We start from the raw sequence: 26141 nt of genomic DNA on the forward strand, positions 1-26141 counted from the left end.
GAAAGGCCATTGGTTGGAAATTTGGGTAGAGGGGCCTCCCATTGGTTAGCCCTGACACTGTTAACTTTCTTTTCTCATCAAACAGGAAAGTGAGGCACGGTTTCTTTGTGACTGGGAGGGAGCGGTTGAGAGGATGTCCATATATGGACACTTGGGATTTCCCAGAACATCTGGGACCACAGCCAATCTCCCCAATTCTCCATTTGCTAACTTACTGTAATTCAGGACATGCTTGCAGGGTTTATATGGCTGCAGATAAGCATGGCAGCTTAACATAGACTTCTTTAGCATACAGTGCCTTGCATAAGTATTCACCCCCTTTGGACTTTTCTACATTTTGTCATGGTATAACCACAGATTAAAATTTATTTCATCGTGAGTTTATGTAATGGACCAACACAAAATAGTGCATCATTTGGAAGTGGGGGGAAATATTACATGGATTTCACAATTATTTACAAATAAAAATCTGAAAAGTGTTGAGTGCATATGAATTCACCCCCTTTACTGTGAAACCCCTAACAAAGATCTGGTGCGACCAATTGCATTCACAAGTCACATTTGCAAGTCACATAATTAGTAAATAGGGTCCACCTGTCTGCAATTTATTCTCAGTATAAATACATCTGTTCTGTGACGGACTCAGAGTTTGTTGGAGATCATTACTGAACAAACAGCATCATGAAGACCAAGGAGCTCACCAAACAGGTCAGGGATAAAGTTGTGGAGAAATATGAAGCAGGGTTAGGTTATAAAAAAATATCCAGAGCTTTGAACATCTCTCTGAGCACCATAAAATCCATCCTAAGAAAATGGAAAGAATATGGCACAACCGCAAACCTACCAAGAGGAGGCCGTCCATCCAAACTGAAGAGTCGGACAAGGAGAAAATTAATCAGAGAAGCAACCAGGAGGCCCATGGTTACTCTGGAGGAGTTGCAGAGATCCACAGCTGAGGTGGGAGAATCTGTCCACAGGACAACTATTAGTCGTCTACTCCACAAATCTGGCCTTTATGGAAGAGTGGCAAGAAGAAAGCCATTTTTGAAAGGGATCCATAAAAAATCCCGTTTGGAGTTTGCCAGAAGCCATGTGGGAGACACAGCAAACATGTGGAAGAAGAAACATAATGAGAACTTTTTTGTAAAAAGTTTATTTAAGTCTATTTGAATTCCAGTTAGTAACAGTACATAATGGGAAAAAGTCCAAGGGGGGTGAATACTTATGCAAGGCACTGTATGTGTGTGTCAGTGCAGTGCAGTCCTCACCTCCCAATTCTTCTCAGTGGGGTTGACAGGGTGGCTTAGGAGCTTGTGGACCTTGTTCTTCTTCACGACCAGGTGGTGGTTCGGATGCTTCTCTCTGATGATGAGTCGGGGCTGACGGTGCTTGAGGTGGTCGACCCTAAAGGGGCGAAGGGAGAACGTGATTAAAAATAAAAAGATAAACAAGCATCATAAACTGTACTGACATGCAATGCTGTTGTGGCTTTAATAAGTGGTCACAGTTGAACAGATGAGATTCCACATTCCTATTATGTGTGGAAACGTGCCTGGGCTTGAATCACAGGAAAGTGACACACAGTTGGAATTTTTTAAGGGATCGCAGAGAAGTTATTAACCCCTACAGGAAGTTTTATTTATCTATTCTCAACTCTCTTCTATTAATAGTTAATGAGAAACAGGGATTCAAAGTACAAAGCTACTTGATTTATGGATGTCAAACCTTGATTGAATCTCTCTCTTTCTCTTTCCTCTCACTATTTCAGTCACTGCCTGTCACAGACACATAGACACCAGCTTTTTGGCTTCCACCCTTCCACCATTAGATGCCAAACTAACTCTGCTTGCTGTTCTTGCACATATGTAATAACTAATAAAAACAACACCACCAAGTAGTTGACAATAGGTTTGAAAAAACATCATTCCTCTTGCATTTGATCGGAGTTGACTTGATTCAAACCCTGGTTACAATTAGAATGTCATCGCGGTTCTCACAATTTCTTTGCATTAAGTAGAAACAAGCTGAACTAAATACTTTCTGATTCAAATCCAGGGAACCCCACCATGTACAAGAACCTGCAGCTGTGTCGATGATCTGTGTCACTTACTCTCCGACGATGTAGGCATCTCCCATGGCTGACTGCGGATGAAGGAGTTGAGACTGTGAAGAGGAGGAGGTAGTTGGTTTGGAGGCTCAGAGCTGATCCAGTGTGTCTGCTCTGAGTCTGCCATTGCCTGCATTATATACCAACGGATCAATTGTTTTATAAGACCCTATTGACCGTAAACCCTCCCCTTCTCCCCTCGCAGCTCTGCAGGGCCTGCAGGTTTTCTCTCAAGGATTTCATAATGATGCCCGGAGGCCAAACCTGGTTACCCATTAACTTGACCTGCTCTAGGTCCCTGTCCTTAACTTTTGGGTGCATTTCAGACTGTTACTGTGTCAAGGCTGTGGCTCAGATATGTAATGAAGTGGCTTGATAACATGAAAGAGGCCTGTCTAGCCTGGCCTGGCTTGATTGTCTCAAACTCCTCATATGAGTGTGATTATGCAGGACATTAAATAAATTATTTTAGACTGAGTTACTCTTATAGTTTGGGATACTTAGATATAAAAATTTCAAAAATGTGAATTATACAAATCATCAGGCACTAATAATCGACTGCAGTAGCAGTTGAGTGGGTGAGTAACTGTTGAGTACAGAAAGGTTTGGTGTGGGAAGATGTTGTTATTTTGGCAGCAGTGTATATGTTAATTTTGTCTGGTTTGTTACACAAAGGCATGTTAAAGAAACTTTCTAGATACTTGCTCCACCACTGCATGTCATTTATTCACGTCTTTCTCTCTGAATCTCTATCTCTTTTAGTTTTTCTTTGTTTCTCTCGGTTTATCTCTCTGGGTTCTCTTCTCTAAGTTTCGTCTTCTCGGTTTCCTTCTCTAAGTAACGTCTTCTCGGTTTCCTAAGTTTAGAGAAAAAGAGAAGTCAGTGTAATTATTATTATATATATTTTTAACCAGCCCAAAATAGAAGTTTCTCCGAGCGGGACGAGAAGCCGTCGAATGAATAGTTGCGGCCTGTTGTAAGAGGAGCCAAGCAGTCATTAAATGTGTGGGCTATTTGGGATTGTGTAACATCCAGGAACTGGTTGAACAGTCATGTGGCAGCATAGCTTTGTGTGATATCTACTGTCAGTTAGGGTGTGTTTTTTACAGAATATGCATATTGCTTTTGATGTTTTTTTTCTTTCTGATGTTGGTTTGAAAACAATCACACTTATCGCCCTGCATTTATCATTTGAGACCTTTATCTTAACAGTCTCCTGTCTTTCAGGATTAGTCTCAGGCGTTAATAGCTAGATTTAATCAAAGCAACAACCCATGATTAGAGTGTTGACCATTTAATCAATGTTCAATATCATTCAGACTTGATCAATTTCCATAGTATGCTTTTATCTCTCAGCGCTAATGCTCAAATAGAATTAGAGTTGTTTGTTGGTTCTGTTTGTGGTCACTGGGATTACATGTGTAAACAGTCATAAAAATGTATCATGGGGCCATTTGAATGTGCTCCTGTGGAAGGACTAATCCTTTTTGTGAGAGCCGCATGAAGCTTATGTCACCAGAAATATAAACTTTTTATCACCACGTCTGTCTTCAGTCCTACATCCACTTCAGTAGCTAATAATTTAAGAAAACACAACGGCAGCAACTGTGTTTTAACAGCTCCTTTTGCAGGACAGTGTTTCAGGTAAATTACAAAATGGCAGCTTATGATAATAGTCCCAGTACTCAGGTTTGTTCATGTTAAGATATCAGGTCAGGAGATTGCAGACTGGACACTGCGGGGTCAACAATCAGCTATGTGATGCTCTTACACAAGAGAAATAGAAATAGATCAATTGGAGACAGTGGTCCGGTCTGACGCACAGACAAGTTCGATATGTACACTCACATATATACAGATACACACGCTCAAAAGCTATTTAGTTAAATATACATGTATGTTCGCAAACACTATCAAAGTCCCATACTTACACCTGATGCATGCATACATGTTAGACACAGGCAGTGTTGAGAAAAGTCACATATTTATTTTATGATATGATTCCTTATTTTGCTGGAGAAAGCAGTAAAGATATTGGTCAGTTCCTCTGCATTGCTGCTGTGAGATAAGGGGGAAGGAAGGATATCTGCGTAGCCCTCTGCATTTGTTGCTCTGTGGTTTTCTGCTCTGCAAAGCTAAACAGCAAAACTGGGATTCAAACCAGGAAACATAATGCCGAGAGGCTACAGTGCCCCCACACCACTGTTTCCACACAATCCCTTTAAATGCAACATGCAAAATGAATGTAAAAATTAAGCATAACTGAGGTCATGATGAGCAACTATATTTGTCAATTACCATCAAGCTTTTAGATGACCAAATTTAGAGCTCTCTTTTAAGGCAGGATAATAAACAATTAAGGAAATGGTTAAGATAATAAATATGGCAAATTCCTCCCACCATGACTTTAAGGAAAAACTGAATTAATTAATAAATTTAAGTTTGATCAGACCATCAGTTAATGTTTGGGGACTTTTCCCAGTGGGTGTTTGTCTCTGAGAAATGAGCTGTGTATACAGTACATTCACACACTTATTGTTTGTATGCATAGCTGAGGGCCTAGAACACACACACACACACACACACACACACACACACACACACACACACACACACACACACACACACACACACACACACACACACACACACACAACGCACACGCACACGCACACAAGAACAACGTCAAATTTCCTGGCAGTTAGTTGTGGCATTACTTGCTGCAGCTCCATCATTTCTTCATCTCCACTTCAATTCCTGTAAATCCTGTCTGCTGCATTCTCTTTTGGCTCCATCAGCCATGGGAAAAAATGTCGATGAAACAGCAGGCTCAGCTCCCGTGCGCATACACGCACAGAAATTGGCATCGCTCTGCTGGCTGACGTACTGTGGTGGTGTAGGTCTTATTAAAGTGTTTGGGTTTTGGAGCCTGGGATGTAGACACACATTGGTCTCCTCTAAAACATAGTGCTGTCAGTGTGTGTGTGTGTGTGTGTGTGTGTGTGTGTGTGTGTGTGTGTGTGTGTGTGTGTGTGTGTGTGTGTGTGTGTGTGTGTGTGTGTGTGTGTGTGTGTGTGTGTGTGTGTGTGGTGTGTGTGTGTGTGTGTGTGCATGTGTGTTTGTGCTTGTACAACACAGAGAGTTGACAGGGGGAAGCTGAGAGAGCATGAGTTTCAGTCGGCTACGGTTGACCAGTCACTAATACATAAATACTAAAAGTTATTATTTTCCAAAACCAATTTTATTTCCACATAAAATCGTATCAATGATGTTCTGATCAAATGTGAGGGGTATTAAAAGCATTGTTGCTCATATTTTTGGATAGGAAAGATGATTGCATAACTGGCAATAATTAACTGTATAAAATAGAATAATGGCTAAATGTAATTTTGAAACCAAAAAGTTGCCATTCATATTAGATATCCCCACCTTGTGTTTTATAATATGTATGTTTCTTTATTAATGAAGAAAACTGGATCATCTCCGGGAATTAAGTAAACCACCAAGACATTAACAAACACTCAATTTAACAGAGACTGCCATTCATATATAAAAATTTGTTTTGTCTGGTAGACTACATATTGCAGGAAATACTATTAGAACACCATTCTATACCTATACCAACTTCTTTCTATTTCGTTTTTTTCTGACAGTAGACGACAACCTTTGTGGTTTGGCTGGGAACTTCTCAGAGATGCAGAGAAACTGTAAAGAAGAGGAGCGGTCATTGTTCCTGTCGGTGGTTAATGCTTTTCTCTCGCTCAGTTTTTTTTTTTTGTTCTTCGCTGCTTACATGGAACTCAGTACTTAGTTTTATTCAGTACTTAGTTTTATTCCCTTTCATGTACCTCATGTTTGGGAAGGATAATAAATATTGAGGAAGCTGAGAAACTAAGGTTGGTAATCCTGGAAAAGCTAGCAAGAGCAGGCTCCACTTTAAAAACTTACTTCTGTTCTGGCTATTGGCTGTGGTTCAGCGGTATGTGTCTCTCTGCGCAAGACCCCAGTCATGTTCGTGAGAACGCGGTCAGGTTAGTTACAGACAGGTACGCCAGCACAAAACAAAACACAGTGACAAATGCGGACCTAATGAAATGGTTGTTTGAGTTAATTACAGTCCTGTGAGGGCCACAGACTCCAGCTTCTATTCCTTATTTCTTTTTCAGATGACAATATTAATTGATTGCTATCAGGATGTGGAGAGGATTTCACCAAATCTGATAAAAAGTGTTTCCTTTGTGCCTTTGTGGTTTGGTTGGGAACTTCTCAGAGATCTAGAGAAACTGTAAGAAGAAGAGAGCTCATTGTTCCTGTCGGCGGTTAATGCTTTGCTCCCGCTGAATGTTAACTTCACAGAGCAGAACAAACACTGACTGTCTTTACATGGATATCCTGATATTCACTCAATAAAGACAATAGTCTGAATAAGACACTGCCAAGTAAACATCATATTCTGATTACCCTAACTTTAATAAGGTCACACTAAGAATAAACCATTATCAAATTAATATATGAGTATTCCCACCTGAGTCGTGTAATGTAACCATGTCTTAATCGCAATACAACGTCCTTTTGGAGTTGGAACAGTTACCATGAGTCTGAACAAGATGTAAAAATAGGAATTTGTAGATTTAGCAAATTTCTAAAAGAAAACAGCCAAAACAGTAAATGGTATTATCGTTTATCAAAATATGTCAGGCGAGGTTTTAAAAATGGACAATATTGGATGTGATGAAGTAGTGGAGATAATGACGTGCGTTTTTTTTTTACCATCTATCCGTTTGGGTGGGGGGGGGGGGGTCGCGGTGGCAACAAGTCAAAAAAAGAAAAGTTAAGCGATGGTCACATTTAATTATGTAGGTATTATATAAATAAAAATGTGTGTGTCTCTGGAGTGAATATGCAGCAGAAATGAAGCAGTGCAGGGTCATCTAAAGTAACATGACCACGAGTTCAACCCTGCAGGGACATTGATTTTCAGCCAAAGGTCATAATTGCAAAGATTTGTATGCAAATGTGTATACACAGGATATGTGTGTGTGTGTGTGTGTGTGTGTGTGTGTGTGTGTGTGTGTGTGTGTGTGTGTGTATGTGTGTGTGTGGGTGTGGGTGTGTTTGTGTGTGTGTGTGTATGTGTGTGTGCCTGTACAACACAGACAGTTGACATGAGGAAGCTGAGAGAGCATGGAGTCTTTTCAGTCAGATTCCTGTTTATAAGTGTATGCGTATGTGCTAGATATTCTCATGCATTCAAGTCAATAGCATACGTGTCTTAATGATAATGAAACACAAGTGAAGATTTGTCAATCAATTCAGAGAGCCGGGCCACAGTTGACAAAGAGGTAACAGGTGAAAGTGTATCAGGTGCATCAGGTTTACATGTGAATATACATGTTGTACAAAACGGTCATCTTACCTAATGATTATTCAGATGGATCAACCAAAACAATGCAATCAGTTTGAATCAATATATTTTTCACTGTGATAACAGAGAGAATAAACACATGCCTTGTACAGATGTCTGTTGACCTTGATTTCAAACTCATCATTCTACAGTTGTTCGAATTGAAGGTGTTAAAAACTATTTCACCTCCATATCCTTCCAGCAAATTGATGAAAACAGGACTATTTCAAACAGAAGTTTTGAAAACCACATTAAGACGTAAAGCTAGGGTTGGTAATCCTGGAAAAGCTAGCAAGAGCAGGCTCACTTCTGGCTATGGGCTGTGGCTCAGCAGTATGTGTCTCTCTGCTGAAGACTCCAGTCACTTTCAGTGAGTACATCAATTGTTGAGTTTATAACAGTCTCACAGACAGGGGGCCACAGACTCCAGCCCCTTATCCTTGTTTTTCAGATGGTGATATTAATTGATTGCTATCGGGAGGTGAAGGATGAGGATTTCCCACAATATGATACAACTGTGTTTATGAATCAAATTTCCAACCCCACCTTTAGCTCAAGACGACTCCAGCTGTTCCGGAGTCTACGGACAACTCGGATCTGTTTGGTTATTGATATTTCAATAAAAATGGGCTGATAAATGTTTCCATAATTCTGTCAGCTCCTTTAATTCCAATCGTTCCTTTCTTTTCTCCATTAGGTTTTGTATAATCATTGAATTTTTCGCAAGTAGCAGGTCCTTGAGAAGTATTAGTGAACAAAAGCATGTCAGTGCTGTTAGGCTTTTGTTCTATTTTTGCCTGCATGCTGAGAAGCTAAATCGCGGAGCTCATAGAGCTGGTTTGGACTGGATACAGCACTGATCTTAATAGTGTGTGTGTGTGTGTGTGTGTGTGTGTGTGTGTGTGTGTGTGTGTGTATGAGAGAGAGAGAGAGATCAATATCCTTTCTCTCTATATATATATGACTTTCCATTCCCTCTCACCAAAAACTGACAAACTGCTGACTGAGCCCTCTGTTCCCAGAAGCATTTAACTGTAAAATCAATTGAGTGGTCCTCTGATGCAACCTGTGAAGCAGCAGGTAGTGAAGCACAGATTCAGGTCTGGTGACAGTGATATAGCTCTCTGACTGCTGTATCAGTGAGGCTTAATCAGTGATGTTTCAAAAGGAGTAAGATTAAGGTGATCCACATCATCATGACCACAAGTGCAGACCACAAGCACTTTCAGAAATTTGCAAGAAGAAGTTAAGCAGGATTTCCCCTGCAACTGCATGCAGCCTTGCTTCTCTGGTAATTTGTGGGTACGAGGTCAGACTAGGGTTGAGTCAAGGAAATGCGTCATCAAATGGAATGAGGCCGGCAAAAGAGTTCAGGCAGCCAACTCGAGCTGTTAAAATGATAATCCATGATGTAAATTCCACTGTAGGTTTTAAGTGATATGTATCATAATCTGAAAAGGTCATATAGGAAAAAGAATGTGACCTACAGTTTATTTGTAGGCAACATGACACAAAAAATACAGGACGGATTACCATGAAACTTGCAGGAAGGATGTGGTATTGGTAAGGAAATAACTCATTAGATGCTGGTGTAGATCTGGATCAGGGGGCAAATCCAGGAACATAAAAAAATAAAATATATATAGAATCAGGCATGTTTTGGAGACTGACACTGTCTATGAGTGTATCCAATTTGTTGCAGCTTGATTGAATGTAAGGGGACTGTTGGTTTTACAAGGAAAGATTACATGTACTTCTCGGAACAGTTGAATGTCCCTGACATATATCATTGTATATTCATTTATTTAATTTGCTCAGATATTAGATCAATGAGAAATTGCAGGATCTCTGCAAACTTTTGAAGACTATTTTTCAAAAAAATTTCAGAGAACCTCTCGCTGCAAAACCAATGCAAACTTCTCTCTCTGACTGCTGTTCGCATTACAATAAAAGTTTGAGTCAGTATGCTCTACTTATGCATCGTGTCAGATTAATTGATTCTGGTGGCCTGACTCCAAGTAAACTGACCAGTACTCACCTCTGCACTTTAGACCAGACAGAGCAATAGCCAATGTCAGCGCTATGCTAAATGTCCATTCATGCTAAAGCTGTGCAGTCTTTTATGGAGTCAACTGCCATAAAACTAGATGGGTTTTTGTATAGTAAAATATTACTTCAGTTCACATTGTTACCTAATGTTCAGTGCAAACGTAAAACTTTTTCTCACAAGGCAACAAAGCAATTATTTTTGTCACTCTCACAAGTTATATAGTCAATACACCATAGGATATTTAAAAATCTATGCATTTATTAACATGAATTTCTATCTGAGTGTGGTCTGGTTGAGGCCTCCATGACAAATTATCCATTTATGGGTTTTTCTCACCCTGGAACAGTGTGATTGTCCAACCAGTGCTGACATCTGGTACCTCCTTTCTCATCTCATCTCATCTCATTTTCGTCCGCTTATCCGGGGTCGGGTCGCGGGGGGAGCAGCTCAAGCACATTGACCAACTCTGACGGGGGGATCCCGAGGCGTTCCCAGGCCAGTGTTGAGATATAATCTCTCCACCTAGTCCTGGGTCTTCCCCGAGGTCTCCTCCCCACTGGACGTGCCTGAAACACCTCCCAAGGAAGGCGCCCAGTGGGCATCCTTACCAGATGCCCTAACCACCTCAGCTGACTCCTTTCTAAGTAAAGTAGCAGCGGCTCTAATCCGAGTTCCTCACGGATGGCTGAGCTTCTCACCCTATCCCTAAGGGAGACGCCAGCCACCCTTCTGAGAAAACTCATCTCGGCCGCTTGTACCCGCGATCTCGTCCTTTCGGTCATCACCCAGCCCTCATGACCATAGGTGAGGATAGGAACGAAGATCGACCGGTAGATCGAGAGCTTTGCCTTGCGGCTCAGCTCTCTTTTCGTTACAACGGTGCGGTAAAGCGAACGCAATACCGCCCCCGCTGCTCCGATTCTCCGGCCAATCTCATGCTCCATAGTACCCTCACTCGCGAACAAGACCCCGAGGTACTTGAACTCCTTCACTTGGGCTAAGGACTCATTTCCTACCCGGAGTAAGCCATCCATCAGTTTCCTGCTAAGAGTCATGGCCTCAGATTTAGCGGTGCTGATCCTCATCCCAACCTCCTTTCTAGTTTAGTTAATTTTGAATCTATTTAGAATGTATAAAAATGTTATCTGACGTAAAGAATGGAGGATAAATCCCTAATAAATGTTTCACAGAGCAGGGAAAATCAATTTTTTAGGTTTTACACCAATCGTTTTTTGCAGAATCGATTATCACACAATGTCAGGTCTTTAGTTTACCTAAGACCTTAAAACATAACAGCCATAAAGATTTAAAGGATCCATGGTATGCCCATTTTGCCACAGTGAAATGGTTCCTTGGGGTCTTAATGAAATAACATATTTTGGTCAAAATACCACAAGGATTATTTAAAACAGCACCTTTTTACCCTGTCTGAAACAGCCCTCCTCAGATTGACCTGTTTTGAGTGCCCCCCAACCCCCCTCTCCCCTCCTCCCTCCTTCCCGAGATACAAGCGCCCAGATTTTTAGCTATCCATTACCTCTGTAGAAATATGGCTACTGGAGACGAAGATACAATCTTGCAACCATATCGTTTGGAACCAGAGTCAGGTGGGCTGAAGCCTGGCTGCGAGAGCCCCAGCTTCCCAGCGCAGCCCCGCAATGGGAGCAGTGGGAGCTGGAGCTGGCACAGCAGTAGCATCCTTCCACACTGTTGAGTCAACATTTAGAGGTGTCCCGGGGGTCTCCGCCTCGACGATCGGCATGTTTATGCGGCCACTTAAATGTCTGACGGGTAGCAGCAGTGAGCTACCGCTAGCGTTAGCTCGCGAGCTAACCGGGCAAGTGAGAAGGGCAAGAACATCTTGTGACTGTTGGGATTTATTATATAACCATGTATAACCATCAAAACTATCAAGTCTGAGTCAGTCGAATGATATTTTTCACTGCCATCCCTCCTGCAACTTGATGTGGAAGTGAGGACCATAAAGGTCTCCCTTCCTGCCGGCTCCTCTCCCTCAGAGTCGTCTTCAGCATCTGTATTAAGAGTTTTCCTCCATGTTATCTTCCTGCTCTGACACAACCTCCTCCAAATCCCTATCTGCTTCCTCATCTTGGAAAAGCAGATCAAGGGCCTCTTATATCTTGCTGCCCTAACCTCAGTCAGTGAAATGGCAGCTCACTAACCTTTATAATCTTATGACCCTCCAACCCCTCTTTTGATCCATTGATTCTAATTTGTTTATTTTTTGATTATTTTGTGATATAGCTTGTGCTTTCAGGTGCAGATCTTGTGTCTGTGTCAAGGCACCCTCCGACCTCTGAATGGCCTCTGTTCCTTGTGTGCACCATATATGATAACCCCTATGCTGTTTTACTTTTTTCACTGTTTCGAGATTCCCCAAGATTCCCAAACGACCTTTCAAAGACCAGCAGGTGCCTGTATCTGCCTAAACCTGGGTATATGTGGAGGGGACGCAGACAGTTCTTTAGACAATATCAAGTTCCCCTGGAACCCTGTCTGTTTTAGCTCTAGAAGACATTAAAAAAAGTAAAAGGTAGGTAGCCTATGAATTTTGGTTACTGTTCACAAAACAGTTGAGAACTGGGTGTCTGCCCTCCCTGCTCGGCCAAATCACCTTCTCCTGTACCATGGCCGACCAAGTGTTCCTGTCCATCCAGGAAACTGTGACACAGGGATACGCTCCACATGTTCCAGATCAACTGCTTTGCAGCTGAGTTCTTAAAAACCATTGCTTATGTTGCTGCTGAGAGGATCTGTGAGCTGTCTAAGCCACAAATATCCAAGAATGTACCTGTTAGCACAGACATGAACTGCACTCAGCCAGCACATGTGATGGATTCTGCAAAGAGTGAACTCCGGTCATGGTAGAGAGCTCACCACAGCACCAGACACTGCCTCCACCATCTCCTGTGACCCCTCCTGCTGACCATGGGTCTTTGTCCGGTACCCAGCAGACACTCTGCTCCACCAGCACCTGTGACCTCGCTGCAGAGCATAACAAATTGTGAAAAGTAACAAGTCATATATTCAAAATTCCACTTGAATAGAATTATAAGAATAATTATTAAAATAAATGATAACTTTAGAACCAAAGCCTAAATTAGCTCATTATGTCATAATTATCCATTTCAAAATAATTAATTTTATATTACTTGATCACAAGTGGTGATTCATTAAGGGAATGCATGTGATGGGTATAACACGTCAATATGAGATTTTACTGAGAAATCTCAGGCCTTGTACATTCTTTAACATTGTGAGATATTGTCAACATATTATGGATCTTGATAAAAAAAAAAATGAGATCTCACATGCAATTTGGTGCAGTTCCAGATAGAAATCAAGAGCTAATGAATTTATCAGGGGACTGTTGGGCCGTGTTGGAGATATAAATTCTACAGAGTGTGATTCTAGTTATTAAAAGTGAAGATAAAAGTGACAATGATCAACTCCTGGTCTCACCGCAGACATGACTTTGAGTTAGAAGCGCTTGCATGCACGTTGTATAGCTCATTCTCTCATAAACGCTTATCACAGTTAAAGAATGTTAGTGTAAAACGAATTAAGTGAAGTTCAACCTGCATCATTGTTGCTCAGGTTGGACATTTGTATAGAATCATTGGCAGTTTGTGGTTTTTCATGAATTTCAGTTAAACTATTCAAATATTTCATTTAGACCAAAGTGTTACACTACACATTTTAGAGGACAAGAAATCAGTCATGTCTGTGGGTAGAATCCGACATTGATAAATTAATTTTTAACTTAACACAACTGATATTGAAAAGATTAGCCGATATGGCACAATGTGCACAGATTTAGGGGATAGGGCAATCAGCCCGAACATTCATGCTCCTCTAAAATAATCTATAACAATGTGTCTCATCAGCCTGTCTACAGAGTTCATATCTAATGTGGCACTTCAGATGCTCTGTAGTGAAAATTGCATCACTGTCTTACACTAAGAAAAAGAGAGACCAATTTGCAAAATGTGAAATTCTATGTTACAAACCAGGGTTGAAGAGTAAGAAACACACTATAGTGTGTTTCTTACAGACAGTTAGATTGGAAACTAGTAACAATTAGTAATAATAATAATACATTTTATTTCACAGCGCCTTTCATGTCACTCAAGGACGCTTTACAATTTAAAACAGGAGCAAACAAATAACAAAACAATTAAAATTAAAAGTGCAAGTAAAAACAGCATGGCAACTACAGTGAGAATGCAGTCCTGAAAAGGTGGGTTTTGAGAGAGGATTTGAACTGAGGGAAGGAGTCAATGTTTCGGATGTCAGGTGGGAGTGAGTTCCAGAGTTTGGGAGCAGAGCGGCTGAAAGCTCTGCTCCCCATGGTGGTAAGCCGGGCAGAGGGGACAGTTAGATGGATGGAAGAGGAGGATCTGAGGGAGCGGGTGGAGGTGGCAGTGTGAAGGAGGTCAGACAGGTAGGGAGGGGCAAGGTTGTGGATGGCTTTAAAAGTATGAAGAAGAATTTTAAAGTTGATACGGAAGTGAATTGGAAGCCAGTGGAGTTGCTGTAGGATGGGGGTGATGTGGTGGAAAGAGGGGGTGAGGGAGATGATACGGGCAGCTGAGTTCTGGACCAGTTGGAGCTTATGGAGGGATTTCTGGGGGAGACCAAAGAGGAGAGAATTACAGTAGTCGATACGGGAGGTGACAAGGCTATGTACAAGAATAGAGGTGGTATGGGGGGTGAGGGAGGGACGGAAGCGATTTATGTTACGGAGATGGAAGTAGGCGGTGCGGGTGGTGATGTTGATATGAGATTTGAAGGAGCGTGAGCCGTCGACGATGACACCCAGACTCTTTACCTGGGGGGAGGGAGAAACTATGGAGCTGTCAATTGAGAGGGAAAAACTGTCAACTTTGAGTAGAGTGGATTTAGTACCGACTAAAAGGATTTCGGTTTTATCACTGTTAAGTTTGAGGAAGTTTGAGGTGAACCAGGTATGAAGTGCAATTAGAAACAAACTGTTCAGCAAAGCCACGTACTTTGTGTGGAGAAAAAAACATAAACATGGTGAAACCATTGTGATACCAGTGCTTGCTGCTCATAAGGGGGAGTGCATGCCCACAGATTAAAGACAGATGGTTTTATAGCACATTCAGGTTGAATCAACAGTATGGCAATGTGATCAATTCAACATTTATGGTGGTGCCAGTAAAGAGTGTTGCCCAAATTAAGGAAGATTTTGATATTTGTTTGCACTTAAAGCCTCCCATTTCAATTCATAATGACGAAACAGACTAAAATGTGTATACAACCTGTATAATTTAGGCTTTAAGCTGATCTCAAGCAAGCTATGTCAATGGATCAGCAACTAGTGAGTAACAGTAGTGAAAAAACCTTACAAAAGTACAGAATAAAACTTCCTTCTACTGCGATAGACTGTGTACTGCAGGGAGCATGAGTGACTGCAGAGCTAGGTGTGCAGTGCTTCTTCAGAAGCTAAATACCGCCCTCTATTGGGGAGATGTGGCGTGCCATGGCACAGTGTTTGACGCAAAACACCAATCCCCTTTGTTACGGCCTGAACCTCAAAAGTTAACCAGGCTCCACCCCGTTACTGCAACGCAAGGAGGAAGCCACATCAACGTTACAGTTAAATCGAAAAGGTTTTATCAACAGGAAAAAAAATAGGAATTATGTTAGATTAAACTGGGAGAGGAGAAACATTCACAAGAAAAGGAGAGGGAGATAAAAACATAACAGGGAATGCGTACCCCCCCCCCCCCCCCCCCCCACACACACACACACTTGTAGTGATTCTTTAATTTGATTTTCTAATCACAATATACACACACACGCACATATTATCTGCCACTGACATGTTGGATGAGACATAGAAGGCTTGACCCTGTTTCTCAGGGTATGCATGCTGAATGCAAGGCAAGTGAGCTGACTCAGAGTCAAGCTTAGTTATAATTTCTGAGTTTCATAACTTCCCCTGCACCACAGAACAACAGTGTCAGTGCCCCAGTGGTCACAGCAGGGCAAACCCCTTCAGCACTGGACATCGCTGATAGTTCAGGTTTAACAGGTTCAGCACTGGACAGCCCCACAGAGGGAATGACAGAACTGTCAGCTGCCGTGCTGGATGTCACAATGTCCGCGAGCTGCTCCCGTGCCAATGACATTTTACCAAGGCTTTCTTGAACCACTGTACAATTTTTCCTTCAGGCAAACGACAAGTTGCCTGAAGGAATGTCCCGCATTCAGCCCACGTACCACACAGAGTCATGGCACTTGGGTGGTCCGCTCCTGTTTGCCAGATCTGAGCCACAAGTCAGCCATAGCAGCACTGGCCTGACTTAGTTGTGTGCAATTTTGGCAATAATCACTGTTTACCACATGGGCAACAGTAGATTCTCATCCAGATAACACCTTGCCTAGATCACTGCATGTTTGCCAAAAAAGTCCCAAAATATTTTTAGTGATATTTGGGCCAAGTTTTCAAATCGTTGCCCAATTTGAAGCTAACGCTGTCTATAGGACAACGAGGGTGAATCCTCACAACCACTAGACCTGTAACCACGTCCGACTCCATGTGAACAGTATGCAAAAGCGTATCTAAGATTTGCATTCCAAATCAAGAACGCCATCCACAGCAGACTCCTAAGGGAAAACCAAAACACTATTTAAAATGAATGCCTGAGGCGCTGCTGCAGTCCTCAAATTACTGACTCGCACAAGAAGCCATGCATCAGAAGTGGAGCATGAGCTTGAATTTGCTGACAACCATTTGGAGTAAAATCAAGTTAATAAACGTAATCTGTCCAAAAGTATAATAGTCCCAGTCATCTCAAGGCACAATGACACACTGTATAAGTGTGTGTATAGGCGAATGGCTGTTGTAAAATATAAATATAGACCATTTACCACCTCGTTCTTACCATCTGCAGTTTCTAATCAATGTTAATCTAAAGTTGTTTGATCTATTTGCACTACCTTTATACAAACAATACAGAATTTTGGCATACCTCCCAATTTCTCGTGTTGGTCGAGTTAATATAGTTCAAATTTGTAATAATTCAATTTTGCAATATCTCATGCAGGATAACATAACTCCTTTGACATTGGGAGTTGGGGTTGTCTTTTCTACTGGTTTTGCAATCAATTTCATTCTTATCTCACATAGAAAGGGATGATTGGGCAAGGATGGAAACTAAGACAAAGATGCCTCCCTTCTTCATGGTCAGCGATGATTTACTCACCTCTACCCACTCCTTACCCGAAGTTAGTGAATCCAATAATCTCATATTCTCTAACTCATGTTTTTATTGTATCTTCCAAACATTTAATCAATAACAGGATTTCAATACCTAATACAAAGTCTTTACAAATCGTAACATTTAAATAAACATTCACAATACACTGTGCATCCTCAATGAAAAAGTTATGAAAAGAGGATTTAGGAGGGGAAATCATGGAAAACTGGTAGAGAAAGATCAAGGAACACATCTGTTCCTCAGACATGCTCTGTTGGAATTCGAAATATTACACATATTTACCATGTGGGATTACTCAAAAACATAAATCACAAAGCCACATTAAACAAGCAAATTTTTCTAAGGGTTAACTTGTATCTTCTTGAGATGTGTATTTGCCTGACTATGATCTCTGATAGACACTGCTTGATTCAGCGCAGTGTGCAGGTGCATGAGGGTAAACCATGACTCACATGAGAAGAGTGTCTCACATGTGACAGTGAACACCACTGTGATACAGAGATCCTGCAGATTAGGACAGGATGGTTTTGGGCGAGGACACAGAAAGGACACACCGGTAGTGGGTGTATCCTGTGTAGGCTGCTGTCACATAAGCAGGGAAAGTGAAGTGCTAACAACCTACAACCGAAAAGACCTGACATAACTCCAGGGGGATTCTCCAGTCGTCTGCCATCTCAGAACAACATGGCAAGGACTAAACTGGGTAAAGACATGTCCTATTTCTAAAGCTGAGTTTCATTGATAATGACTGAAGGTGTGTGTGTGTGTGTTACCACTGTAGAACAGAACTACTCCAATCAGCTTAAGTGCTTATTTTGTGATCATACATTCATTGCTTTTATTTTCTACATGTTAAGAAGGCAAATAATTGTTCCTAACTTTGAGAGGGTTAACATATTCAAACTTTCTTTTTTTCTATTGCTCCTTTTTCTCTGCCTTGACTAGCAGTAGTCATAGTTTCATGCGATTGTTGGAGTCAGGAGTGTGTAGAGATAGAAATCATGGCAGCATGGTGGCTCTGCTGGTGAAACCAGATCAGCCAGTCTGGTGAGTCTGTGACTGCAGGGTTGTCATGCGTTACCAGCATGGGGTGAAGAGGTTGCACATGCCAACAGGGAGTCAGATAAGATAAGCCATTAACTGCTAAATCTGAATGAAGAACACAGCCATTGTTCATCATTTAACACTAAAGCTAAAAGCTTCAGTCAAAGAAAGGATTCAAATTTCATATAGTCCTGAAAACTATCTGCAAAAAATGAAATGTCCTTCCCTGTAGTCAATAAATCTTAGCTTACTTGATACATCAATGTACAAGGGCACTGTGCAGTAAAATGCACATTGTCCAAGACAACGCAACAGTGCAGTAAAAACATAATATATAATAATTTATCAAATATGAAATATCTCAATCAATCAGTCATGCGTAACAAGTTGTGACAAACCTAAAAAGACTAGATGGTTGAACTCTTAAAAAGTGTTTAATGGTTTTTTCCATGTCTCAGCTGCTAGGAGCCCTTTAACTGAAGCAGCTGTGGGGTTTGCACTGGGAGCTGTGGGAGGCTGCATAATGGGAGCCATAGAGGACCCAGTGGACCAGACCCTGTCAATGCTGACTGCAGCGGAACCACTGAAACCACTGATGGAGGAAGTCAGGACAGTGGGTGCTCTGGGGCTGGGGAGCCTCATAGGAGCCACAGCTCTGACCACAGCCATGACTTCAGTAGTAGCTGGTGTGATTCTGGCTGCAAGTGTAGCGTCGATGTCCGTGGCCACCAGGAGCTGCGGTGCCTCCCAAACACACTCTCGTGGCGTCTGGGCATCAGCGGGACTGGCTGCGGCCTTCGGGACGACTCTCAGTGGAGCCACGTTCGGGATTGCTGTTGAATGGATTGTGAGGAGTTACGGCATGGTGGGCCTCCTGTGGGCGCTGAGCATATTCACCCTCCTCAAACCGCCCCTGCACCTTGTACTGAAGCTCCTCTGGAAGCAGGGAGAGGCCTGTCGCACTCTGGGATCCGTGGTCTTGGCCAGAGAAAGGGAACGGATTGAACTTGCAGAGACTCAGCAGAAACACAGAGTGGCTGTGCAGATGGAGCAGAGGATCCTGACGCTGGAGAAGGGAGACAGCTCCGGCGGGACAGAGCACGAGACGACATGGGCCGCTGAGCGCAGGGAGAGGGAGGAGATCGAGAGGAAGAAGAAGGAGAGTGAAGAAGCAGAGTTTGACCAGAGAACCGTCCAAGACTGGATCAACATCATGGTGGTCAAACACGTGGACTTCTTGGCTTTCTCAGGGATACCGATGACAGTTGTTGCCATAGTAACATCGGGCTTTGGGGTGTTAGGTTATGGAGGCCACCAGTCTGTGCTCCCGGTGCTCCTGGCTTTGGTTGCAGTCATGGCCTATTTGCTTATAAAGTCCTCGGACTTTAAGTTCTGGATGTTGGTGGGATGCATGGGAATGCTAGCAACGTTTGTCATCGCCATGCTCACCCTACACGCTGGCCAGTTGGTCGTTACATCGGCCATGAGGATGCAAGCAGCAGGGGAGAAGCAGTCCAGAGAAAACATTAGCACTCGTATAAACTACCAATCCTCATTGGAAGCACTGAATTCAGGTTTCTTTGTGGCAAAAATGTGTCAGCTGGGTTTAGGGGCTGCGGTGGGGGGTCCGCTAGTGAGGCACGCAGTTGGAGAGGTGAAAGTCATAGTGGGGGCTGCTATAGTGGCGGGTGGCCTACTGGCCGGGGTGGAGGGTTTGGCTCCGGCTCTGGGAGAAGGAGGGAAAGCTGGGGCACTGCTTGGTGTGGTGGCGGCAGCGGGGGTGTCGGTGGGTGGAGCATCAGCTTTGGCTGGAAGGTGGTCCTCATGGCCGGGAACTTTGGGAACAATAGCAGGGTTAGTGATTGGCGCATTAGGAATGGGTAAATGGCACCTAGTCAACATCGGATTGCAGGTGCCTGTGGCTTATGTATTCGCTATGACTAACGCATTTTAACATAACACTTGTGCTGTGAACATTTTTGTCAGTGCCCTGATTTAAAACTAGATGACTGTTTGAGTACCTGCCATAAAGGATGAGGATATTCTACCTTTTGTTCTTGTCACATGGAATGTGCCAAAAATAACCAGTGTTTTTCTACATTAAATAATGCGTTTGCAAAATGAGTATTTTTGAGAATCCAAGTGTCTTTTTGAGCTAAATTCACAATCATGTAACTAAATGTCTGCCTCCACCAGTTAAGTTTCAGTTAACTCTCATGTAAATCCACACTCATGTGATATATGCAGTGGAGACCTCGAGGAATTATAATATTTTGTTTCAAATTTGAATGTTGTTGCAGCGAAGCTAAAATTTCAATGAGGACCCAGCAACGTAGAAGATCTACATCAGGGCTTCTCAACCTCTATAGCAAGTGGGCCAAATAAGGAAAATGACACACAGAATATTTATCAACTAATGGCATCAAAAAACTCTTGTTATGTGGCAATATGCATCATATGTGTAAGTAATTGTTTATAGCTGGTTAACTAGTGACACACATCCCTTTTCTTTTTCACTCTGGTATCATACTAATCAATTTCAGACTGCGGACAGTCTATATAAATAAGGAGGAAGGACTCATATAGAAAAGCACACACTTACATCTAACCCCGCCAAAAAACAACATCAAGAGGTGTTTTACTGACAGGTCCATATCCATTAATGTAAAAGCAAGATGAATATACTGTAAAACAGGATCCATTGAGCCTTCGGAGGTCATGTCTGAACGGCTACAGAGAAACATCCAACTGGAATTGTGATCATTGTCAGATATACAGAAAGAGTAGAACATGTTTGTTCATTATCAATTATATTGCAAACATAATCAGTTGATGAGGTTGATGATTCTGAATTAAAACAAAAAGGTGAAACTTGATAAAGATCAGTTACCTCTGATTCTGAATCACTAACTTTCATCAATCACTGCAAAAATTGCACAGAGCCAACTGAACATTTGGGTGCAGCCAGCTGAATTTGAACTGACTTAAGGAAATATTGATCAACATTATATAAATCTGACATTGTTAAGCAGCATGGAGATTTTAAATATCATTGAATCCGACTAAGCTTTTCAGAATTGATTATTTCTTCACTCTTTCTCTTTACTCAGAGTGCATATCCTTGCATCGGTAGGCTGTGACAGAATGCTGTGAAACCTGTTTTGAACAGTGGAGCAAATCAAAAGAAACAAAAGGACAGTCCACCGGCAAAACAATAGAAGTGAAAACTTGATAAACATCAGTTACCTCAACATTCCGAAGGCTTGGAGTCACTGAAAATGCTCGTTATTAGAAGTCTTTCCCAGTTTGGGATTGGTTTCATTCACCACAGCATGAATGTAAATTTATAAATCCATTGTTTCTACCTCCCCTGACAATGGACACAATCAAAATATTATTATTATTTTGTTTATTCCCTTATCATTATGCTGCTGCTGTTTGGTGTGCATAAATACATATCATTCATAATGAGAAAAAACCTTTTATTCATATCACAAGAAATGACTAGATATATAAGTTACTTAATATAAGTTAGCCCTCATGTGCTTTCATAATAGCTGTAATTATTTAATTATTTGCTCAACCTGAGACTGTATTATTTGATCAAGAAAATATGACTGTGCCTTGTTTGTAGTTGTATCTGATTTAATAAACAAAAAATGTTCACGTGTCGAGAGTTTGGAACGCCCCATCGCAGTGACGTACAGCGTGGGCCAATGACGTGTTTACGCATGGGCCGGAAACGGACAGTTCTTGTGGCGGAACCCCCGCCACTTGGTAGCTTTTCGTACACGGAGCATAATTAGTGTAACTCCATGATGGCAGCGGTGATGGAAAAACATGTGGAGATGCCAGGTGAGTTCTTGTTTTCTGTAAAAAATCACGACGTGTCGATGAGCGAGCTGCTTCCTGTGTTCTGCTGCTTCTGCTGCTGCTCTTTATCTGTGTACAAATAAAGTCGCTTGTGACGAAGACTATGGCTGCGATCGGGAAAAAGTCCAAGCAATCTCCTTTGCTAACCACTACTCCTTGATCCTAAAGGTAAACAGCACGAGGTCAAGGGAAGGTGTGAAGTGGAATCCTAAAGGAGTTAGGAAAGGATAAACACAGAGCAGAGATCATCCCACTCCACTAACACTGAGAGTTTTTCTTAGAAACCAACTATTTCTAATCGAAGCTGCGCACAGACCTCTGCTGTGAGCTGTGAGCTGACAGTAACAGTGAAGTTATGAGAACAGATGTTTTCAGTTCATTCATCACAAACAACTCCATAAATTGGAGAATAAAACCAACAGGCCAGAAATGTTTAAATTATTTAACTTGAGTAATAAACGTTGAAAAACTGTATTTATATCGAGAATATTCTTAGGTATGGGAGATGAAGGTGATTTATGAGTACACAATTGAAATGATCCAGTGCTGGCCGTTGTCTTCTCATAGTCTCCTTTTTTCAAGTTAATCTTCGATGTTTCCATGGAGCTGTAAAGACACTTTAAAAATGTATGAGAACTATTTCTCAGTGATTGACCATGTGTAGTGGTACTGTGGGGAGAGCTGGGACCTCATTGAATATATAAGTATTTCTATTTGTTCCACACAGGGGACGATGCTGAGCCTCAGTTAGAGGACAACGATGACCAGAGTGGTTCCGAAGGAGAGAATGAGGAAGAAGGGTCAGATGATGGAGGGGATGAGGAAGAAGGGTCAGAGGATGGAGGGGATGAGGAAGAAGGGTCAGAGGATGGAGGGGATGAGGAAGAAGGGTCAGATGATGGAGGGGATGAGGAAGAAGGGTCAGATGATGGCGAGAGCAATGGAGAGGAGGCAGATGATGCTGATGATGATGGGGACAAGGAGGAATTGGCAGGGGAAGGGGAAGGTGAAGGTAACACCAATGCTGGATGGGCAGAAGCCATGGCAAAGATCCTGGGGAAGAAAACTGCTCCGAGCAAAAGCATCATCTTGGTCAAGAACAAAGAGTTGGACAAGATGAAGGAGAGAGAGAGGCAGGAGCAGCAGGAGAGAAAGAAACAGGTAATGAGCCCTGTGTTCTGTGTGTGTTCTGTGTGTGTCTGTGAGTTCTGTGAGACACTACAATATTTACCTGTCTCCCTAAAGTCCCTTTTTGGAAAAAAAACAAGTCTGCCGGGGAAATCGCAGCCTTCCCTGAAGCTTTAATAATACCTGCAGTTTTGCATGGTAATACTACAATGTGTTGGCAATACAACAATCAGATTCTAACAGTGTGAACTGTCTAACAGTTTCTAACAGTGTGAACTGTCCTTTCTGTCTTAATCACTGCATTAACCGCAGCAGCAACATGCCGGGTTTACACAGGACGCGGAAGCGCCGCAGCACCAGGGAAAGGCAGGCTCCCCCTTTCCGCCCCCTGTTACATAATTGTGCTGTTCATATGGGCTGCGATGCGCCAAGGGCCAATGTGAATGAGCACGGTTTTATAAATCGGATTTCTTGGTGTATGACATTTTCAGCTTTTGTGCGCATGTACATTATTAGTATGAATATTTAGATGTTTGATAAATGAGACCCCTGGGTGAGTAGATTGAAGCCTCTTCCCAGGTAAAAACATATAAAAGTTGAGTTATTCTGACAACCTAACCATATATTTATTATACTGTATATATGACTACATACTGTATTTGTGCTTGTGTCTAACAGGTTGACGAGAAGCGATCATGGGAGATGATGTCCAGGGAGAAACCTGACATAGTGGTGGACCGAGAAACTGAGAGAGCTCTTCAGAGGATTGCTACCAGGTATCTATCTTTTATGAGGCTGTGTTTGACATTGTTAGACCTGCCATACCTTCCAGATGTGACCGTGTGTTCTTCTGCTCAGAGGGGTGGTGCAGCTATTCAATGCTGTGAAGAAACACCAGAAGAATGTGGATGACAAGGTGAAGGAAGTGGGTGGCTCGGAGAGGAAGAAAGCCAAGATTCTTGGGACTGTGTCTAAGAGGGATTTCATTGATGTGCTGAGGAGGACTGAGGAAGGCCCCAGAGGCACCGGCACACCGACCGACACTGTGAGTTCAGTCATATCTAATCCTCTGTTTGTTGCCTCCAAAACTGATACTTTACGGCACTATAATCTTAATGACAATTATTCTGGTAAATGAGAAGAAAATCCCAATCACCGGTTGGATAATTTGGATGCCCATAGCTATAGTCTGGGGGGGGGATGGAATAAAATAATTGTTAATTAATCCTAATTAAGGTAAAAGTTTGAAATAATCGTGATATTGATTTGACGTCATATCCTCCGAGGCCTAAAGGCTGAATTATACTCCTGCGACTGCAACCGCGGAAGGCCACGCAGCTGCATCGACGGACTCGTTTTGGTTTATACTTCTCTAACGTGCTGCGCGTGCTGCAGCGTAATTCACCGCCAGAACCCTAGGCGGAGTAACGTTTTTTTTTCAAAGACAAAACACACAAAGAAGAGACATCTTCTTCTTCGTCGACTGTTTATTTACATCGCCACTCCGGCTCCTCATAGCCTATTTCTGGCGGACAAATCGGCCAGTCAGTGACGGGTTATACAAGTGGTCATACTTTCGGATCTCTTCTGCCAAGTGCTCTTCTATTTGTTCCATATTCGTTCTTCTAAATCTTCCGTGATTTCCGCGTATTGTGGGGCATGAAACCGGAAACTAGACTCCGGACGGGATGTAGTAAGCAGACCAATCACAAGCCTTGCGGGCTGCGTGAGGCTCGCGTCGCTTTGTCGTATAGTTAGAAAAATCGACGGACGCACGCAAGACACCAGAGGGCACGAAAGGGGCGTGTTGCGTGTCTTGCGTGCATGCGTGCGTCCGTGCAACACGAGTATAATTCAGCCTTAACAACTGACCTTTTCTCACGGAGTAATAACATGTAATACCACTGAGTGCTCACATGGTGTCACTGCCGCCTCATAAAAGCCCTCACTGACCATGTGTGTTGTCTCTGTGCTAATGTAGGCTGCTGCAGCAGAGGAGAAGCCTGCCTGGAGCATCCTCAGAGATGACTTCATGATGGGGGCCACCATGAAGGACTGGGACAAAGACAGTGACAAGGAGGAGACTGAGCCTTAGACAGCAGAGGGGTTAAGAGGAGAGTGATTCAGACTGACCCCATCTACACAGACTGAAGGGACTGCGTTGAGCAGGCTCAGGTGCCTTCTGTAGGAAAAGGAACTCAGACGGAAAAAATGTTTTTAAATCAAATTTTTATAGCACGTTACACTCTGATATAATTTGATGAATAACTGTCCAGGGATGGGACAGTCTATGCCCTGAAGAGAGTACGTGGACTGGAAGAAGTCAAAGGAGCTCCTCTGTGTGGCCTTTCATCACAGAGTCGGCATCAATCGGCTCGTGTTATTACCTGGAAACTCTGTAAATAGTAGTGTTTTGTACAGTGCTAGTTGAATAAACAGCCATTTCGTGTATCACCCACAATGCGCTGTGCTCTTATTGTCAACTGGACTGCAGTCTGCTCATGGTACTACAGGAGTCTCTGTAATTTACTAAAACAGCTGCTCCCTTTTAATTTTGATCAACCAAACCAGGGGATCTGTTGGGAACTTTTTCCTGCTGTGGATTCATTCATATTTGATGCTGTAGTGAGTATTTGGGACTAAACCAAATTAAACGTAAGAATGTGTGTTAATGGTAATGAAACAGAAGAATTAAAATATTATGTCACCATACTGATCCTTTTAATGGAAATGATAATCTACACAAATATACACATACTTGCATCACAGTGGAACAACCTCAAACAAGTGAGCAGGTGGTGGACTTTGAGCTGAAATAGTTTGTCTGAAGTGTCTCTGCCAAACAAGCCCAATATTTGTTTTGATATTGAGACGAAAACAATAAAAGCTCATTTGCGAGCTGAAGACTGGGAGATTTGTGTTTTCATAAACCTGTTCTATAACGTTGTTTTCAAACCTTAGCGCGGATTAGGTTGGCAGAGAGTACATTGTGCTGGTGTGTAGAGCCCTATTAATAACAAAGGCTGTTTGTGTACGTTACACAGCCTGAGAGACGCACCATTCCATGTCTCACATCTGTCAGTGTGGCTACTGATTTAGCGACGCCATCTGGTTTGCAGTGGGGTGGGACTGTCATGCCTGATGGATGTCCGGCTTATGTGACAATAGTGCATGGCAAATAATAATAGCAGAGAAACGTTGGAGTTTCTGAGGGGTGTGAACATAAATCCAATTGACAAACATCGGCTCCTGTGTGAGTGCACA

The 26141-nt window shown here is 42.4% G+C and overlaps 2 protein-coding genes across 3 annotated transcripts; both read left to right on the forward strand.

Moving 5' to 3' along the window:
* Nucleotides 1-17311: 17311 nt before the first annotated feature.
* Nucleotides 17312-20001, forward strand: LOC128449384 (uncharacterized). The gene is made up of 2 exons (XM_053432518.1): nucleotides 17312-17535; nucleotides 18335-20001. The coding sequence occupies exons 1-2, from the start codon at nucleotides 17517-17519 to the stop codon at nucleotides 19828-19830; spliced, it is 1515 nt and encodes a 504-aa protein (XP_053288493.1). The 5' UTR covers nucleotides 17312-17516; the 3' UTR covers nucleotides 19831-20001.
* Nucleotides 20002-21604: 1603 nt separating this feature from the next.
* Nucleotides 21605-25338, forward strand: LOC128449317 (RRP15-like protein). Of its 2 annotated transcripts, XM_053432413.1 has the most exons (6): nucleotides 21605-21731; nucleotides 22477-22556; nucleotides 22587-22910; nucleotides 23556-23653; nucleotides 23736-23922; nucleotides 24859-25338. In XM_053432413.1, exons 1-6 carry the CDS (start codon nucleotides 21692-21694, stop codon nucleotides 24970-24972), a joined length of 843 nt encoding a protein of 280 aa, XP_053288388.1. In that variant the 5' UTR covers nucleotides 21605-21691; the 3' UTR covers nucleotides 24973-25338. The 2 variants fall into 2 exon arrangements, with proteins under 2 accessions (XP_053288388.1, XP_053288387.1); XM_053432412.1 differs by having other exon boundaries at nucleotides 22477-22910.
* The last annotated feature ends 803 nt before the right edge of the window (nucleotides 25339-26141 follow it).

Source organism: Pleuronectes platessa, chromosome 10 (assembly GCF_947347685.1).
Source record: "Pleuronectes platessa chromosome 10, fPlePla1.1, whole genome shotgun sequence".
Classification (NCBI taxonomy): Eukaryota; Metazoa; Chordata; class Actinopteri; order Pleuronectiformes; family Pleuronectidae; genus Pleuronectes; species Pleuronectes platessa.

Excerpts from the sequence above, each read along its gene's own strand:
- LOC128449317 (XM_053432412.1), top strand. The coding sequence starts at position 21,692 with ATGATGGCAGCGGTGATGGAAAAACATGTGGAGATGCCAG. Across the intron at positions 22,911-23,555 it reads AGCAGGAGAGAAAGAAACAG|GTTGACGAGAAGCGATCATG; the intron begins GTAATGAGCCCT and ends TGTGTCTAACAG. Across the intron at positions 23,923-24,858 it reads CCGGCACACCGACCGACACT|GCTGCTGCAGCAGAGGAGAA; the intron begins GTGAGTTCAGTC and ends GTGCTAATGTAG.